At 38.2% G+C, this 19,014-nt stretch overlaps 2 protein-coding genes across 8 annotated transcripts; one reads left to right on the top strand and one right to left on the bottom strand.

The window, feature by feature from the left end:
• The first annotated feature begins 31 nt into the window (after positions 1–31).
• Positions 32–3,507, top strand: zgc:103625 (methyltransferase-like 26 B). 2 transcript variants are annotated; one of them, XM_041219896.1, is made up of 6 exons: positions 32–1,280; positions 1,698–1,860; positions 2,152–2,211; positions 2,537–2,604; positions 2,802–2,880; positions 3,111–3,507. In XM_041219896.1, the coding sequence occupies exons 1-6, from the start codon at positions 1,081–1,083 to the stop codon at positions 3,162–3,164; spliced, it is 624 nt and encodes a 207-aa protein (XP_041075830.1). In that variant the 5' UTR covers positions 32–1,080; the 3' UTR covers positions 3,165–3,507. The 2 variants fall into 2 exon arrangements, with proteins under 2 accessions (XP_041075830.1, XP_041075829.1); XM_041219895.1 differs by having other exon boundaries at positions 2,802–3,507.
• A 92-nt stretch (positions 3,508–3,599) lies between these two features.
• LOC121295368 (hepatocyte growth factor-regulated tyrosine kinase substrate-like) lies at positions 3,600–16,365 on the bottom strand. 6 transcript variants are annotated; one of them, XM_041219889.1, is made up of 21 exons: positions 16,211–16,365; positions 14,296–14,380; positions 13,749–13,824; positions 13,399–13,491; positions 11,778–11,895; positions 11,382–11,434; positions 11,113–11,181; positions 10,870–10,994; positions 10,644–10,740; positions 10,070–10,174; positions 9,555–9,650; positions 9,056–9,094; positions 8,503–8,655; positions 7,942–8,155; positions 7,649–7,821; positions 7,227–7,367; positions 6,725–6,884; positions 6,111–6,244; positions 5,877–5,993; positions 5,689–5,775; positions 3,600–5,451 (listed from the first exon to the last, which is right to left on the bottom strand). In XM_041219889.1, the coding sequence occupies exons 1-21, from the start codon at positions 16,245–16,247 to the stop codon at positions 5,359–5,361; spliced, it is 2,265 nt and encodes a 754-aa protein (XP_041075823.1). In that variant the 5' UTR covers positions 16,248–16,365; the 3' UTR covers positions 3,600–5,358. The 6 variants fall into 6 exon arrangements, with proteins under 6 accessions (XP_041075823.1, XP_041075825.1, XP_041075827.1 ...); XM_041219891.1 differs by having other exon boundaries at positions 9,555–9,644; XM_041219893.1 differs by having other exon boundaries at positions 10,662–10,740.
• Positions 16,366–19,014: the final 2,649 nt, after the last annotated feature.

The raw sequence follows: 19,014 nt of genomic DNA, 5'->3' as shown, positions 1-19,014 counted from the left end.
ACACAAACATAGCAACTGTTAAAAGGGAGGGCGCTATTTAAAAAAAAAAAAAGTAATGAAGCGCAGAAGAATTAAAGGGAAAGTCACCACATAATTATTTTTAAAAACAGATATACAACCCAGTTTAAATTAAAAAAAAAAAATACATATTTATATAGTACATTCTACCGAATAGTATACATTGTTTTTGCGGGGTGGTATTTTAAAACATGTTACAACTTTGTGTGTAGAATAGATAGAGAATAATGCAGATATGGATTTCCCATGGCTACTGCGTGGGATGCATCTTGTGATGTGAAGCACGATATTTCTAGACATCACAATATGAATGACGCTTCAGAAGAACAAAATAAAAGTGCACTAAGTCATAACTCAGTCATCATAGGTACAGTTGATTGGCTGTTTCTCTATTTCTTTCAGGTGTGAAATGTCTTTAGCAATCTGGATTTTGGTGTGATTAGTCAGTGGGTGTGTCCGCCCGTTTTAACATAACCTATAATGTGCAGAATGTGATTTTGTCTAATGATACCCGATTCATTGTGCATCCTCTCTAATTTATTTGTTATTTTTTTAACTTTTTTTTTTTTTTTTTTGCAGCCTGGCTATTTTCTATAACACCGTGCACTTATGAATGGGACGGACGGTGACAAGGTTATTGTAGATTGCTAAACAATACCAGTGGCACTGGAACAATTTTTAAAGTGGGGGAGCTGTAAGCCATTGAACAAAACTGTAACCCCTGTATATGATGGAAGCCATGCAAAGCTAGAGGGTACTACACACCCCAAGCACCCCTAGTTCCAGCACCCTTCAACAATACACGTGCCAATGCCCTCGACCGGTAAGCATTGCCTAGCCTAGTTTTCTAAGTGCAGATTAGTTGCAGGTCGGAGGTTAGGATGTGAGAGAAGGAGGAATCTCTAAGACCCTAAGCTTCTTTGCATTAATTAATCAGCTGGAGCCATACGTGTGTCAGAAACAGTGTTATGCAGCCAGAGGACGGGAAGAGTCAAATGATCCTCGGTGGACGAGGTAAAACCGTTTAACTTTGCTCCCCTGTTTCGACTCGACAGCTCAAAGATGCTATTGTCCCCGGTGGCTGAGAGGAACAAGGATGAGCTGCTGCAGGTACTAGCAAGCCTTCTGGGCCGGCACTCTGACAGGCAGCTATTCGGTTTGGAGCTGGGGTCAGGCTCTGGTCAGCACGTCGTTCACTTTGCGCAGGAGCTGCCCTTTGTCACGTGGCAACCGTCAGAGATCAGCAGCACCGCTCGGGAGAGGTACCGTGCAGTTAAACAAATATACACCGTGTTGGAGCTAAATAGTAGGGAAGCGTCCAAGTGCCAATTATAAAAAAAAGTATCTCATATCTCAAAGTCATAGGACTTTGGAGTTATAAAATCCCACGTAGGTGATCATTTTTTAAAAAACAAAATTGGCACCAGGTTCCGTAAGGACAGACACAAAGTAAAGGAGAAAAAAATACAAAAAATGTAGTAATGGTTCTGTCTCAGTAATTTTGCTCTGTATTTTTGCAGCTAACTGTTTATTTGCCATGCTTTTTAAAATTATTTTTTTATCAAGGCTTTACCATACATACATGGTATTAACCCGATTTTACTTATCGGTGATTTTACCACGCTATATCACCACTGGCAGTAAGCTGGTAATTGAATTCCTCGCCTTGTTTCATGCAGCATTTATGCCTACATCTCAGCCACCAAGGTGAAAAACGTGTTGCAGCCTGTCTACCTAAATGTGGAGGAAGCATGGGAAAAATGGTCAGGGTTGCCCAGGAGGTCCTGTGATGTCATACTCTGCATCAATGTGCTACACTTCTGTACCCTCAACACAACTGAGGTATCGCAGCACTGAGTTTTTTTAAATTTTTTTTTAATTTTTTTTATACTGTCTGCAGTAATCCCACAGACAGGAATAACACACATCTACACGTATGTCAATGTCAACATGCCTAAATATATTTTTGTACAGAAAGAATTCTAAAAATGAGGTAGATCACCCCATTTAGATAAACTGAATTATTTTTCCATTTCCTACATACACCAAACTGGTACTTAACATTAAGTTTCTTAGTAAAATAATGTATGCAAACAAAAACAAACACTGTGTCCTAATTGTATCTGTCTGCAGGGTCTGTTCAAGGGAGCTGGTGAAATCTTAAAAATTCACGCACTACTGATCATTTATGGGGTGAGTAAACATGACTGCTCTCCCAGCGATACACTGGGGATTAGAGTAGTTTGGTGAATATATGTCACTTGTAAAACTGGCATGGTTTTGCTTTAACAAAAGCAATATCATCTGGTGTACATTCTTGAAGCTTTAAGTATCTGAAACGCTACAAAAAAGTAAATACTTGTTTGCCCAAGGCACTGCTGAACTGACGATGACTAACAGAGTCAGAGTTATACTCACATCATCAGTCGTATTATACAGTAATATTGAGACAGTATTTGGCCCATTCTTCCACGATGTGACTGAATTGTGTTTGCTCCCTGTCTTTTTAATGACCCAGCCCTATGCAATCAATGGGATCATATGTCCAGAGAGCAACGTCCAGCTGGATGCCAGCCTTCGGGAAAGGTGAGTCTTCAACCCGAAACATTCATTCAAATGTAAAAGCTCTACTGGGTAGCTTTGTCCATTGTGTATTTGGTGCCCCCATCCAAGAGTTGTTTTATTATCACTCTAACCAAATATACAGCAGAAAAGAGCTGTGTGAGAATTTATCAACATGTGCCAGGGTTATGATCACTGAGACCTCTGGGACTCAATTTCAGGAATCCTGAGTGGGGGCTCCCTGATATAGACGTTCTAAGACAGCTGGCACACAAGAATGCACTGTGCTTGGAAAGAATGGTGAGTCTTTTTACCTTTACCCCTGTAATGTTAAACAGTGTGTTTGTTACAAGTGCTTCACTTGTTTTTTCTTTCGTGCTTATGAAATACTGATTTTACTCTCATTCAGAACCAAAATTCTAAAATGAAGTAAATCGTCAAAACATGGATAAAACCAATTGATCCTACACTCATGTAGTAAGAAGTCTGTATAAGTCTAAAATGACACCATCTTCTGTTTTTTGTTTCAGATTGAAATGCCAGAAAGCAACAAATGTCTGCTCTTCAGAAAAATAGAACTATAAGAAATGGCAAAATAGAACTATGGCTCCAAATGTATCTAACATTCCTCTCATATTTAATCTGTGGTTGCATTTTAATGTCAAGATGCAGACTTCACATTGTATTTTATTTAGCATAAAGTAATGCAGCATTTATGAATATTGTGTATTATCTTTTAAAATAAACATTAATGAAATCACTTGCTTAACATTGCAGCAAACATCTGACAAATGTTTAAAGGCTGATGGTCCTACAACCTTGCACAGGGAGACAACTAGTTAGCTTCAAAACTAAGACTCTACCAGGTCTCTACCATCCAAACCAGTAGGAACGTGGCTATTACTGTAGCATCCACGTATCACCTACCAGTGACTTAAACTTATCTATATATCTTGCTAATCAAGAGGAAACTAGGAATGTCTGATCCTTACATTTCCCTCCCCATCACAGGCTAACACTTTTTGGAGAAAAACAGCAGAGTTTATTACATACGATCTTAAAATCAGACAGATCAGTAAAGCATGAAAAAGAAAAAATAATAATTTCACAAATACATAAAACAGTTACAGAAGGGCACTCAGTATTTATTACAGACATGCTTTAGATACGTCCATTATTACAGACTGAAAAATTTAAATTCCCTTGCTTTAAAGTATTCAACTTCAAACTGCAACTTAATTGCATCAGAGCTAAAAAATCATGGTGTATAATCCAGAACCTGGCAAACATCAAACTGTCCATCCTAAAACTGTTCCCCTGGAAGGAAAAAAATAAATAAAGCCCTCTTTAAAATGACATGTTCGTATTGTGACGAACCGTGATAAATGAGTGTTTACAGCATGTTAAAAAAAAGAGACATCAGTTATAAAGATGCAGAAAAAGAATGATTGATATATTACTAAAAGGGGTTCAATAACATAGCGCCAGGCTCATAGCCTGATGACCTACTCTAATCATCACCAGCAGGCAGTATTGGTGTTAGTTAAAAACTCATTCCCTTCTTGCCTCATCTCTGTGCTAACCCTTCCATGCCTTACTTCACAGATCGCAGATTTCCACTGCATATTAACAACTTTTGGAATAGGTGCAAGATTTATTAAGTTTGGGGGAATAGGGGCAGCAATGACTCTTTTCAGAGAAGCTCAAAGCAGTAATTCAGCTTGGTTAGTGCAACACACTCCATACTCTACAACAAGCAGAAGGGATCTCCACTTTCCCCATGAGAAAAAAAAGAAACTATCAAAACAGTCATGTAAGAAATCTGCCAGACTTAGAATTGGTGATGTCACCGATGCCAGGATTTACTTGTTTTAACCTTTTAGATTTATTTTGTTTCCATAGTTAAACTCCTTAAAAAGACTTAAACAGTCTTCAATAGTGCTGCACACCCACTTAAACAGAAACAGTTTGAAGCATGCACTTTCTTATTTAGAAAAATATTAAGACCGAGAACGGTTACATCTTTATATGATTTTATAACATTTACTATCTTAACTTCTGCTGTTTTGCATTTTATTTTGTAAGGAGACACTAAGTATGAATGAAAAAGAATGAGAAATATGCATTCTCTGAAGATATACCAACCACCCCTTACTTAACTCTTTCAACAAGTAATTTTAAAAGGGAAGACAGTCCTAAGATAACTAACGGAACAGTTTCAGTGGCTTGTATTGACGAAATCAGAAAATGCTACACATGGGTAATGGTCTTGGAACTGCAATTATGATCTGCTGTTTTCAGGGGTTATCTTTCATAGATTTCTCTATAGGTCTGCTGTGTTAAGAGTTAAAACAACAAAAAAAGTGAAATTTAGTCTGATCAGTATCCAGTCATTTTTCTATTATTATAATGGTTATTAAAACCACAGAGAGAACATAAAGCCACGTAGAGTTCACAGTCAGAGCATGTGACCTGCGATTAAAAGTCAGGGTTAGATAAACTCTCTTTTGGGAAACTCCTTTTTGTAAGAGGTAATCTCTGCAAATCAGATACAAAGCATTGCTAAAAGGGTCTCTAAGATACTTATGACAATGTGTAGAACAACTTCTCTTGCAAGCTTTCTTAAAAGGACCTTGTGGTTTGAGTTAACGAAGAAGAGAGGAAGTCAATATGCACAGAATTGCTGAGAGTTTATAGACAGTTAGCATAGTGTTTTATTGCAGGGAGTGGCTGACCGTCCTCCGAGCTGTACGGTTCCTATGAGACGAAGGGCTGAGATCAGTCAAAGCAGATCAGTTGTGCCTCCCCACCTCCTCCATGCTGCTGCTGTTGCATCTGCTGTTGCTGTTGTGGGCCCCCAGGGGGAGCCATCTAAACAGTACAACAAAAAGTTAGTTTAGTGCATTTAGACTTGCATCAAAAAAATGCTTATATACAGCACGTTCACCGTAAAAATTCTGGTATAGCAGTTACGTAAAAACGTTTTTACTAGGTTACTACTCAAAATTCTGGGTGTGGTGATGGACAATCACACATGTAATAATAATCACTTAAGCCCTATACAATTATGTTTCTCCTGTTAGTTATCCTTTACTGGAGAAAGATTACCTGTTGGTACATGGGCTGCTGACCCGGTATGTAGGGCTGCTGCGGAGGCATGTTGGGGTCCTGGCCAGGCAGGGCAGACATCATATTCTAACAGATAAAAGTACATTAGAAAACGTGTGTGTGTCTGGCTGTCAGGCCTGTGCATATAAACTTTTGAAATATTAATTAATTTATTTTTAAGGGGTTACCTGCAAGTTATAGGGCTGGTATCCCATGGGCACAGACTGTGGCCCCATGTACCCTATCCCATTGGACTGGGGAGGCTGGGATATTGGAGGAATATTCTGAGACTGGGTTGGCACAGTCTGCAAGCAGTGAGCAGAAATATTATTGTTTATAACACGACGATGAAATTAAATTACAATTTAGTCTAGTTCTACAAAGAACAGGCCCCAAAAATCTCTGCATTTTACAGTACTTGCCTGGTATCCCTGTGTGGGTGTCGGCTGGTAGTTGGAGTAGCCTGGGTTTGTGGTGGGCACAGCCTGGCCCTGCTGAGTTGTCTGCCCAGTGGAGGCTCCTGGCTGGTACATGTACGCATTCACCATGTTTGGGTCTAAAGGGTAGAAGAAAAACAATAAATGTAATGTATTTAAAATAATAATAATAATAATAATAATAATAATAATAATAATAATAATAATAATAATAATAATAATAATATTAAAATAATAATGTTTGCTCTGCATTTTTTCAGATGCAAGACACAAAGCCTAAACTGTAAGCTAAGATAGCAATATATAATGTATGACATTGCAGACAGCAAGTTAGGAAATTGATCTGTAATGAGGCTTCTTTATAAATGAGAATCACGTTTTCTAATTACCAAACCCAGTAGAAGCAAATCCACAATTAATGGATTTGACTATGCTTGTTCTCAATTATTTAGAAAGACCTCAAATTCCTTTAAAATGGGTGTAGGGACCAGGCTTCACAACCAGTACAGGGTCAAATGGAAAATGAACATGTATGACTACAAGATTACTGTGTAGATGTTGTTAATACAGAAAGCTTGCTTATAAAAAGGAGTCCTTACCAGTGCTAGACACAGGAATTCCTGGGTACAGCGCAGTGCCAGACTGTGCTGGCTGGTTCATGTAGACAGTGTGCATTGGCGAGCCCTCCACTGAGCCAGGGTAACTGGTGGGGCCAGAGGGCTGGTACATCATCCCCCCGGCAGCGGGCAGCGACTGCAACTGGAGACGACAAACACAGTCAGTCAGGATATTGCAAATTGGGTTACCCGGTTCCCAGCAGCTTTGTGGACTTTGTGTGAATGCAAAAAAAGGGGCAGGAGGAGACTTAGGACAAAGGCAGCTTGGAATAAAATAGAAAGATTTAAAAATGAAAAGAAAATTCTCACAGAAAACAGAAAATCAGAGCATGTATGTAAATGTATCCATCATCACCATCATCATCCTCCTCCTCCTCCTTTAAGAACGGCTTTCTAATTAAAATAAACATAAAACAAAACTAAAATGAATTTTGATGAAGAACTGAAGGTTATTAATCCCTGCACCCTCCTAGGAGCAGCTCACCTGTGCGTAGGGCAGAGAGAAGGCTGGCATCTGGGCCCTCATCTGAATGGTCTGTTTCTGCTGCTCCAGCCGCATCTGTCTCTCCTTCTCCTGTTCCTGCAGCCGCTGAATTGCTAGCTGCCTCTGCATCTCCAGGTACTCCTGCAGAAAAACAATGAATTACATATTAAAAATCAAGGCTAACAGCAAAGATTTACAAAAACAATAAAACAGCATCATATCTACATCAGATGCACATTAATAAAATATACCACACTTTCTTGAAACCTGATACGTTTCCTAGCTCACCTTGACAAAGTTAATTAACTAGAAAGACACTAGCCTTCAATTTTCAGAAACCTGTACGCCACTAGCGGTCAAATATATCCAATGACATGCCTTAGTAAATCTAGTACTGAATGGTTGGTGAGCTGCACACAGACCTGCTTCTTCTGCCTCATGATCTCCAGTTTCTGAGCGAGCTGGATCTGCCTCTGGCGCTCAGCCTCCTCAGCAGCACAGCGCAGTTTCTCACGATGCTCGTCCCGTAGAGCATTTAGAGCCCCGCGGGCATCTCGGACCTGTGCCAGCTTGTCCTGTAGACCCTCGTAGTACACTGCAAAGAGAAAATACATGTAGGAATGAGAGGCGTTGCTGGGATCAGAAAGCCAGTTGATCCAATAGCATGAATCAATGAGAAGCTCTTTAGCACTTGGTTGGGGTTGGGAGTACGTACATCGCCTCTCATCGAGTTGGTTGAGCAGGTCCAGCAGCTGGGGGTGCATGTTGTTGATGGACTGGAAGAGGGAGATCACAGCACTGTCGTTGGTGATGCTGCGGCCCCTCATGTGGTTGCTCTTCATGCGATTGAGGAAGGTGGTGACAGCATTCTGCAGTGCCTTCAGAAACTGCTCGTGATTTTCGTCTGACTCCCCGTTCTGGTACTGCTGCTGCAAGACAAAAAACTCACCACGGTCACAAACTGTGAGCAGATTTCAACCCTGCTGCCATCTACTGGCTTTGTATTGCAACTGCATTTTGTATCCATTCATAGAAATTTCAATGTTGCAAGTTTGCAGTGTTTTGTTCCCAAAATTCATAAGGTGCTCTTATTCCTTAGCAACCTATACATTTCCTGCGACTGTTATTGTACATATTATATCCATAAACAACCAACAGGGATTACGGTTTGCTCTTGTGTGGCTCGTTACCAACTACACAAAGATTCATCCTGGATAATTCCCTGTGTGTGCTAGGTCTTCTTGATTATACACAGGCTGACGCAGGGCCACATTACCTCCACAATGTTGATAGGAGGTGCTGGGTGAGCCTCCACAGGCTGGCTGATTGGGACTGGCTCAGCCACGGGCACAGGGGCGGAAGGTGTGGGGCTCTTCCGAACCTCCTCCTGCTTCTTTTCCCAGTAGGTCCTGTTCAGGTAGCGTGCAAGCTGAAAGAAATCCCAGAAAAGGATACAGTTAAAAGCCTGTTAGGTAACAAGGAAAAGCAAGAATGGATAAAGGTATTCTCAAAGGATTTCGATGGGAACTGTGCTAGTTCTGCAACATCCCAAGTTGCAAAACGGTCTAAATGCTTTGTGAATTTGAATGTGTTTAAAACCAATAGCAAGAATTATTTTACTAATTACAGATTTGTACATATAAAAAAGCACTTTATATTACTTGACAGTTAAAGAGTCCACTGCAGTATTGTAATGCTTAACAGTTGTTGATAAACTGAAGGTGTAGAGGATTAGCTTTTGCAAGATGGGCTTTACGGTGGTGTAGATGGCTAGGACTTTAACTATAAGCACAATGTTGTCTATGGTCTTTTTTTTTTTTTTTTCTTACCTCTGGATCGATTTCTTCAGCAGCTGGAGCAGAAGAGTTCTATTCAAATAAATAAATAAATAAATAAATAAATAAATAAATAAATAATCTTAAAAAAAAGTTATAACAGAAGTAATAATAGCAATCGTGTTGATGAAGGGTGTGGTCATGAATATCTCTATTAAAATAAATATCCATAAAGGCAGATTTATTTTAATGCAAGACTATTGGGATCACACAGAAACCCAAAGGAAGTAAGATTAGGCTCAGAGTTTATAATTAGGGTTTTTCTTTTCCGGTATTAATTTATATTATTTTTTCTGTTTAGTTTGAAACATTTTCAGGTATTTTTGGAGACAAGAGAAATTGAACACAAAATAAGTAGTTCTAGTATACAGTGTTCATTCACTGGTTATAGAATTTATTTTGGGGTGTTTTATTGGTTAAAACCTGAAATCAGAACCCCCTGTTCGTAATAAAGAAAATAATTTATAATGGTGGTAGATGAAGCCCTCCTTACCACAGGAGAAGTGTACAGAGTGCTAACTGGCGGGGCTGATGATGTCACTGGGGTAGGGTCAGCTTTCGGGTACACTGAATATGTGGGCTTCTGCCTCTGCAAAAAAGCAAAACTCATAGAGCAACACAAGAGCGATGCACTTTACAGGATACAAAACAAAAAGTTTTAGGATAAAACTTCACGCTACTTCAAAACCATTTATCAAAAGAGAAGTTTTTTTTTTATTTTGAGAATCGATTTGTTTGCTAGCACAAGCTCAGTTTAATCTTCAGACCAATGCCAGGTTTACTCTCTGAAACAATGCCTTTTATTATCAACAGGCTAGAAAGAATCATGTTTTGGGGTGGGGGCAGGGATACAACCTTAAAATACATAAACCAAAAAAGATGTCTTTGTTCAGTATATAAAGCGACCATATTGACGAACAAAGTCATCCATGAATTGGTTATTTTTACAGACTAACACTAAATGAATTGACAATGTGTCTGTTAATATATAGTAAACACTAAACCCACACAGACCATCCGATCCTTCTCCTCGGCCTCAGACTGGGACAGGGCAATAGCGAGCTGAAGCTCCTCCTCCTCCTGCAGGGCAGCCTCGTCACGTTTCGGGGGCATCTGAAGGAGACGGGACAAGACAAGAGCTGCAGTATCGCCGATATACTCATCACTTTTATTTTACTTTATTTAGAGGGTCTGTCCCTCTAAGTGTGGGTCAGCCTCAATTACAACTGATTTTGTAAAACGCACTTTTTTTGCGATGGTTTTATTATCTTTTTTTTTTTTTATGTAAGCTGTTTAGAAGAACCCCTGAACATCATGCTGTGCAGCTCTTATCTGAAGCAGCAGTAGCTCGCCAATGAATACGGCTGGGAAGATGACATTTGACTGAAACTGTGCAATTTAAAATAACATTTAGAACATCTGGGTAACGTGCCATAGTGTTTTATTTTTATTTTTAAGGGTGCAAGGAGTAGGAGGTTTATCTTAGACATTGTGTAGGTCAGTGAATGGAGGGTGCCCAGGTGATCCCCACATGTAGTTTTAGGCTGTGACCTTCTGGTGTAGAGGCAAGTGAACTACTTACTGAGCCACCAACCACTACCTGTGACTGCTGAGATAGCGGGCTGGTTAGGTACTCGGGGGGCAGCTCCGAAGAGCCAGCAGCCTTGCCTTCAGCTTTTCTGTAGAGATATAAAACAGAGGCCTCATGTTACCAAGAACTACGGAAGAACCACATTCCTTTACATGTAAATTTTGTGTCTAAAACAGCAGTAATTATCTATTCAAAATGTAATCATGGCGAGACTAACTTATTGAGCTGTTCATAGCAGGGTTCACAGACCCGGACTTCCTTCTCTATTCCAAACTTGGGGATGGTGGAGTACTTGGAGGAACACTTCCCACAGAAGATCTGTCCACATGCCCGACAGTGATGCTGCACAAAACCAGAAAGACAAAACGTTTAAGTAAACAGATATACAAATATGTAAACAAAATCTTTAGGATTAAGAAATTAATAAAAAACAATGCATAGTGACAAACAGGATTGTTACCTTTCTTGTCATGACCCCGAACTGCACTCTGCACCGGTGGCACTCCTCTGCGTCAACCCAGTCAGGAGCCTAAGACAGAGAAGGGCCAGTATAAATGTACTTCACTGAACAGTGGCCTTTTCTGTTTATTTATTTATTACATAGGATAGCATCACTGTACAACCATTTGCACACAGTACCCATTTAGTATACATTTAAGCTAAAGCACACACTTACACAACCAACAAAGAAAGGCCCACACACATTTTCACATACAAATATATGCTTACCCTCTCAGCTGCAAACATGGCATCACTCTCTTTAAATTCGGGGAAAACATGACCTGAAATAAACCCAATTCATAATCTTTAAAAGACCGGAGATAGCCAAGGTGGGAGCCCATAGTGCAGCTAAACCAAATGTCTTGTGTGCCAATCTTTTTTATCCAATGTATAATTGTTGTATAGAAGTTTCAATTACAGTACTGTTTTCAGCTTCAATTTAGATTAACATTACTACAATTATTTTTATAATGCAATCAGTTACACAAGTTACAACCTAAGTTCTTCACAATAGCAATAACAAACGGCAGAAAATATGCTGCACGGGATTTAGGTTGAGAACTGAAGAACATTGCTGTGGGGATGGAAAAACACCCAAAGTAACCAGAATGAGTCTGATTTTACCTTCCACCTTCATGATCTGGTAGGTATCCTGGACCACTTTGTATTTGGGCTCGTTGCGGAAGGCGTGTGACCAGGCCTGGATTAGGTAGAGAATCTTGTTCCGTACGCTTGGTTCACTCTGTTTTGAGATAGAAAAATAGACAATTAACTGAGCACAAGAGAGACAAGCAAAAAACCAAATAAACCTTAATTTTATATATTATTTATTAATAAAAAAATGTTGTCAACATGAACAGAACACTGCTCCTTTATTTAGAACTACTGATTATTTTTTTTACATAATATATCCAAAAAGACATATAGATCCCCTGTATTTTCATACTACAATGTAGGTTTCTATTTCAGATATCTCTTTCTTAACCTGAAGATGTAGTAATGGTATTTTGTTGTAACTTTTAAAAACACTAACTTTACAATACTTGTCTTTGTCCTGCAATACAAGAAAAGTGTTTAAAATGACTTAAAACAATTAACGAGTAAAACATACATACTTAAACAAAAACAGAAACCAGCAGAGTGTTTTGCTTCCTGCCTTACTGCTCTTCTGTTTCATCAACTATGCAGTCATGAGGATGCCTTTCAAAAACCATGTGACTCGCTGCTCTGGGAACTTCCCCTTGAAACCCAGACGCTAATCTAACACAAGTCAAATCCACTAAAGGGCTATACTGCTCAATGGGATTAGAAAACCACACCTCAGACTAACAGACGGTAAATCAGAGGCCTTGTGACTATGAAATGTGTTCTGGCGGGTCAAACATTGTTTACACTGAAAAGACAAAACCTGCACTCAGTCAACGGCTGATAGAAGATTCTACCCTTATAAAAGTTTTGCAATGCTGAAAAATAGCTAAGTGTATAAAGCACAGTAAAAGCATGGTTTACCGTAGGCAAGCACTGTTTAAGCCTACAGAGGTATGGTAAAGCATAATAAAAAACACAGAAATCCATGATACACTAATGTAAAATGCAAAAAACCCCATAAGAAAACTGAAAAATTACTGTGCAAAAAATACCCTGGCAACCTTTTACAAGGGTAGAATTGTGTGATCTGCATTTAAAACTGAAAGACACGTAGGTGAAAAACTGTACTGAAGATAGTCTGTACATAGCAGTGGCAGCTCTTATGGACTTATACTACAGCACATCTGTTTTTGCAGCACTGTGTACTGCCACTTGCATTGATTATATATATATATATATATATATATATATATATATATATATATATATATATATATATATATATATATATATATATATAATTTAAAAAATAATAAAAAAAAAAAAAATGATCAAGGAAATACACAAACAGACTTTGCGCTACATCAAAGAACTAAGAAACAGGGTTATACAGTCCAGCTCTGCAGCCGTATCCCTTTCTATGACATCAGCTGGAAGATGTACAAACTGAAGTTTCATATGAAGGAGATGTAACACACAGCTGGTTCCACTGCAGTAACAACAGGTTGTGCATATGTTTGTAAAGGTTTCTGTGCAACTTTTTTGCTATCTCTCCTTTTTAAATTATTTTTAAAGACACTATTAAGAAGAAAGATGGAAATAAAATACAAAGTATTGACAGAATGTCTGCACATGTGTTAAAACTGACAGTTCCTACCTTAAGAAGATCCTTCAGTTCCTCCATAGTTTGCTTGTTTGCCACCTCATCGTGCACTGTTTGGCCACAGTTCTTTACAACAGACTCCAGAACCTAAAGTTAAATCACCAAAAAACAAGTAAATCATTATGAATATCTAGATTGGAGTTTTTCATTATACAAAGCATGCAATTCTGTACTCTTAGTCATTAACCGACAAGACAGAACCTTATACAATTCTGCCAGGGTTTTGAAAGACAGATTCACTTTCTTCAACGGTTAAGACTTTATGTATGGAGTCCAAGTTCCTGCACATTTCTATTAAGCAAGTTTTGTTTAACCCTCCAAACAATCAGGTAACAAAAGCTCACCTCTAAAGCATAAAGGGCCACATGAGGGTTCTTGTCATTGAGTTTCTTCTTGATGGCACCAATAGCATATTTAGCTCTAAAAGGGAGAAAAGATGAAACAGTGGTTCTTTTGTTTGTTTACTTCAGGCATCATGACAGCTACCATATAAAAAACGGTGTGCTGTTGCCAATCTAGAATGTTCAATTATGTTCCCTCACCACAACAATCGCCACAGCATATCGGGTGTTCCAATCCCATGACCAAGCAAATCTGACGCTCCCTGTGGCAAGGATGCAAAACGGCTCTCCACTGACTGTATGACACCCTGCACTCCACACAGACATGCCTAGAGCAGGCGACGTACCTGGAGTAGTTCACAGGTTAACGTCTATTTTCTGGTTCATTATTACTTGGTAATTGACCTTTTGATAAATGAAGTATTAAAGTTCTGAGGTATACCATTTTTAAAAGTTAAGACTGACACATACATCAATTTCTACTGATGTGAGAAATTGTAATCTAATTTAATACACAGCTTAGGCAGGAGTGCAACTATGCCATACTTACTGGGCATCTCCTTGACGAATCAGGTCGCATATCTGCAAAATGGATTCCCAATCCGTCTCCAGGAGCAGCTGGCTGGTGGCTTTATCTGAAAAAATAAAAAAAAAACATCTCAATGAACAAAAACCTTCAGGGATGACACTCAGAACCAGAAAACAAAGAAAATTGTGTGTGTTCGGGGAGGGGATCACCAAATACTTGACACCAGGGTGAATCAGTGTGACTAAGTGGTTCAAGTTACAACACCTCAAAAAGGTTCGCTACTACAAAGTTACCTAGAAGTAAACAAGCACGGAGGCATGACAAACCTAATTATTCATTCTACGTGACCAGAAAGTAGCCCTAAATTGTGCAGTGAGTCACGTAAAAAAAGCTATAAATCTGCAAATGTTCGACTGCGTATGATTTTACAAAACAAGGTTACTACTTATGATATCAAACTTTCTAACTTTCAAATCGATATTTAGGTTTTTGTACTCTTTGTATTAAGTAGCAGCAAAATAAAGGCTACAGGGATTTCAATACAGTGCAAAAATATTGTGTGTCCATATTACAATAGTCCTGCATCCATATTACAAGTTCGTACTTCATGCATGGGAATATGAGTAAGTTTAAGGAGCAAGGTGTTAGTCAAAATGTCTATATTTAACACACAGACTGTCCATGCAAATCAGCAAACCACAAATGATGTATGATATTAACTGTACAAAGGGACCATGCATTGGTTTTCCTACCAGGAAATATACCTGTAAGTATGTTTTTATTTTTTTGTTTGTTTGTTTTTTTTAGGAACCTGATACCTAATCTCAAAAAGACAAAGTGTATACAGCCAAATAATAAAAAATGATCAGCAGAAAACTGAGATGCAGGCAATGTAAATTGAAATTCACCTCATTTCATAATTTTTCTGCTAATATGGCCAGCTCAAGTGGCCTAGTGGTGATTTTCTTTTTGTCTAAACAGCCATACTGTTGGAATAAACAGAAAACCTGAAGGTTCCAGGAGGATATTATTCTAAAATGACATTATTCTAATAAATCAAATCACTGCGCAAGATCTGCATTCAGACGATTGCTAACAAAAAGCAAAAACTACAGTGTGACGAACACACAATATTGTCAATTCTCCTCCAAACACAGAATCACAACAATGTGACGTGCGATATTTTGTATACAAAGATGTAAAATTGTCAAACGCGTCAGGCATGTCATGTGACTGGTTTATAAATTTTACGTAAAGTTCTGGGGCTTGACTGTATAACTGCCTGCAGTACTGTATATTTATTTAGTGTATTACAATTCCCTTTCAGTGTTAATTAGCTGTAGAAATTCCTTGTACAATGAAAACCCAGCATCAAATAAAAACAACAGAAACATGTTTGGAAGCACGCATATAAATACATAGTTTACAGCAATGAAAAAACAGATATATCACCAGCGCAGTCCGAGTTTTAATATTAAAAAAGTCACATAAGAATCTGTTAAACAAGGAACAAATTCAAACTGCAAATTCTGATATTATTTGTAGCTAGCTACCTTAGCAAATAGACCTGTACCGTACTAAACAGCACAGTACCTTGGCTAAACACAGACATGCTGAAAATAAGTAAAATATATCTATATCTATATCTATATATATATATATATATATATATATATATATATATATATATATATAATCTCCAAGACATCACATTAGCCAGTGTCGCTTAATAACGTGAAGTATACAGGAAAAGACAACAAATACATTGCGGTTTTAATTTGTTTTGCCTGGACTGTCAGTCTCTGTACTGTAACAGGGACTAGTCACTAGGGCTGTACTGACTATATATAGGCCTGGTCTGGATTGCATTCAACAACAATGCGATGTGAAAACAGAACGCGCTTCAAGAAACGTGTAAAAGGCGAATGTTGTTTACCAAGAAGCCTTTCAAACGCGCCTCCTCCCTTTCCCATGGCCGAAGGTTGTGTTTAATCGAGCTCCTATAAACAAACAGCGGTGCCAGTCTGTCTGAAGCAGGCTGTCTCTCTCCTCCTCTTTTCCAATGCCCTCTGCTTCCTGCTTCCCACCTCGTTGTCTGTGCTGCCGTGGAGTGCATCAGAGCCCAGAGTTCCTGTGGGTTGGCGCCCTCTGCTGGGAGCCATACGATGTATTGTACTTAGAGTATTGTATGTTGACTTCAGCGGGCAACAGTAGGTTAATTTACAACATAGCCAGATGTTTTTTTTTTAATATGAGTTGGTTGAACAAGAGAAACGATCATTTTGATATAAAATAATATTATTATCCATAAGCGCGGCGGTCCGCCTATTATTTCACCATATCCCATAATTCCACACTTCGCCTGACTCAATAAGAGACGGCTACAATGTATTATGTATGCGCTGGTATTAGAACAGCCTATCACACTGGGAAACGAGGGCGGGCGTTTGTGTAACCATGGATTCCAGCGACACGTGCTGTTTTTTTGTTGAATCTGTAAAAATAAAAAAACGGCCTTGGAAATTGCTACCTGTAAATGTTAATTGCCGTGATAAAAGTAAAGGGCTATCATTTATATATTTTTTATTTTAGATAATTTTTTTATTCATTACATTTTTTGGAACGGTTGAGAGATGTGTCTGTTACTTGGAGCTACTGCTAAAAAGACTGCAAAATATCCTTTTATATCTGCGTTATTTATGATAAAAAAAAATAAAATAATTTGCAACACGAACAGAAAGTTGCATGTATGTATACCAACCGAGTATGGCAATATTAATTAATTGGTTACATGTTTTTTGTTTGTTTGTTTGTTTGTTTGGTTTTTTTTTTTTTTTTTTGCTCCCTGGAGTATTGACAACACAGTTTGCTTCACTGTACAGAAGTAGCAAGCATATTTCAGGAGGATCCCTGCAGCTAAAGCTTCCTTTTGGGGAAAGTGAACGAACAAGCTAGCTAGCAACACAGTTTCTGATTTCAGATAAGTTTCCTTTACAAGCAGATTGTCACGAATCAATCAAAAGGACAACCACGGAGCTTGGGGAGCCACAGCCATCTTACCTACAGTAAATACACGATCTACTGTATTTACTGGTGAATGTATATGAGGGATGTGTAGTACATTTTCAACCTGTAGTGTTTAGGGACTTAAGGGATAGCATAGTCTGCCCAATTTTGAAGAAAGGGCAAATACCATGGGGGATATATATATATATATATATATATATATATATATATATATATATATATATATATATATATATATATATATATATTGCATATATTATAATCGTATCTTTTCTTCTGACAAAAGCTGGCAACAGTGATTTATTTTTTTATCATACAAATACACGTTTAAAATATACTGTATTAAGGTAACAAAATAAAAAATTAAATTATAACTAGTATTATGGTACTTTTTTAGTGCTGGTCTGTGCCAAAATCAACCCAGCTACTACAGTGTAACTGATCCCTATTGCTGTCATTATTTCTAGTTAATTGTGTCACATGCACATATAAACCCTCTACAGACCAGCACAACCACATATTCTGTAGAGTTCGTACACTGCATTCTTGCCTCCTCTAGCACAGTATATTTTTAGGTAGGTATCAATCTGACAGATGTCGTAGTCCACAAGAAGAGGATCACTGTGCGAGAGCTGGGGGGCTGTATGGGCCAATATGGCACAATTACTATAGAGACTGCTCTGCTGTTATTGTGAGTGCTGTTTTACTGTTCAATATCCAATTAGAAAGTTCCTACCATTCCTTGTTTTCCGTGGCTTTTAATCTTATGAAACGGCACAAGCACCAGACACAGCATCTGTGTTGAGAACTACAGGAGTGGTATAATGAAGGCACTATTTAGATTATTTTCACTTTATGTCAACCCTTTCTTCCTATGTTTTTATCCCCATGATTGGATGCACTCCTTCTCCCATAAACCCTTTAATACTTGTTGTAACACTACCTTAGAGGTGTCTTTCGGTAAAGATTGTCCATTTGAGGTAAGTCTTTCTTATAAAATATATGTGTTTGCACGTTTAAATACCTCTGTTATAAAGTATGTCATCAATTTAAAATGTGTACTGTTTTTTTTTAACCTGACACATAGTTCAGACAATGCATGCTTTGAGTTTTTTAGACCTTTTCCAACTGGGGTAAGATAAGGTGTGGTAAAAAGCAGAGAAAGTGTGGGTGATGTTTTAGACATTACCAGCAAAATCTAGTATAACTTAAAGACACATTGTGTATCACAATGATAAGGTTACAAATCTCAAACTAAAGGTGGTTAATTGCTTGCCTATTTATTGATGGTAATCAGATATTGACGTACAGGTTCTATTTTATTTGTTAAGCACAACAGGAGAACTCAAGGTTGAATATATTAAACAGTTTCTCAGATCTTTGTTGTCTTTGTTTATTCTCCTCAGGAGGGAGACATTATTATCTCAGTAGCTAACACTTCCTTCTATTCAAGTGAGGGAATTCCCTGAAGTGTGTGTGGCGTATGTATGCATGAATCTGAACACTAATGAAAGCCATACAGCCTATGGTGGGAAATGGGGATTTACATTATTACATGATTAACTAATAACAATTAATTTATCCTTTTTCAACTTCAGGCCACATTTTGTGCACACACTTAATAAATGTAATTTTCAATCACATTAAAAGGCAAAACTGGCCCACGCTTTGTCTGCCCAGAGTCACAGGAAAATCACATTACCTAGCTACAGA

The sequence above is a fragment of the Polyodon spathula genome, chromosome 20 (genome assembly GCF_017654505.1).
Source record: "Polyodon spathula isolate WHYD16114869_AA chromosome 20, ASM1765450v1, whole genome shotgun sequence".
Classification (NCBI taxonomy): Eukaryota; Metazoa; Chordata; class Actinopteri; order Acipenseriformes; family Polyodontidae; genus Polyodon; species Polyodon spathula.
The sequence above is the reverse complement of the archived record's forward strand: the minus strand, read 5'-3'. Positions and strand labels throughout refer to the sequence as shown.

What these genes read in the sequence shown, in the direction of transcription:
- LOC121295368 (XM_041219889.1), bottom strand. Translation starts at nt 16,247, where the DNA reads ATGGGAAAGGGAGGAGGCGCGTTTGAAAGGCTTCTTG. An exon ending in AGAAGGATCGGATGGTCTGT is followed by an intron (nt 9,651 to 10,069) that starts GTGGGTTTAGTG and finishes GCTTTTTTGCAG; the next exon opens with AGGCAGAAGCCCACATATTC. An exon ending in CCAACTCGATGAGAGGCGAT is followed by an intron (nt 7,822 to 7,941) that starts GTACGTACTCCC and finishes TTCTCTTTGCAG; the next exon opens with TGTACTACGAGGGTCTACAG.
- zgc:103625 (XM_041219895.1), top strand. Translation starts at nt 1,081, where the DNA reads ATGCTATTGTCCCCGGTGGCTGAGAGGAACAAGGATGAGCTGCTGCAG. An exon ending in AGCAGCACCGCTCGGGAGAG is followed by an intron (nt 1,281 to 1,697) that starts GTACCGTGCAGT and finishes TGTTTCATGCAG; the next exon opens with CATTTATGCCTACATCTCAG. An exon ending in CACTACTGATCATTTATGGG is followed by an intron (nt 2,212 to 2,536) that starts GTGAGTAAACAT and finishes TTAATGACCCAG; the next exon opens with CCCTATGCAATCAATGGGAT.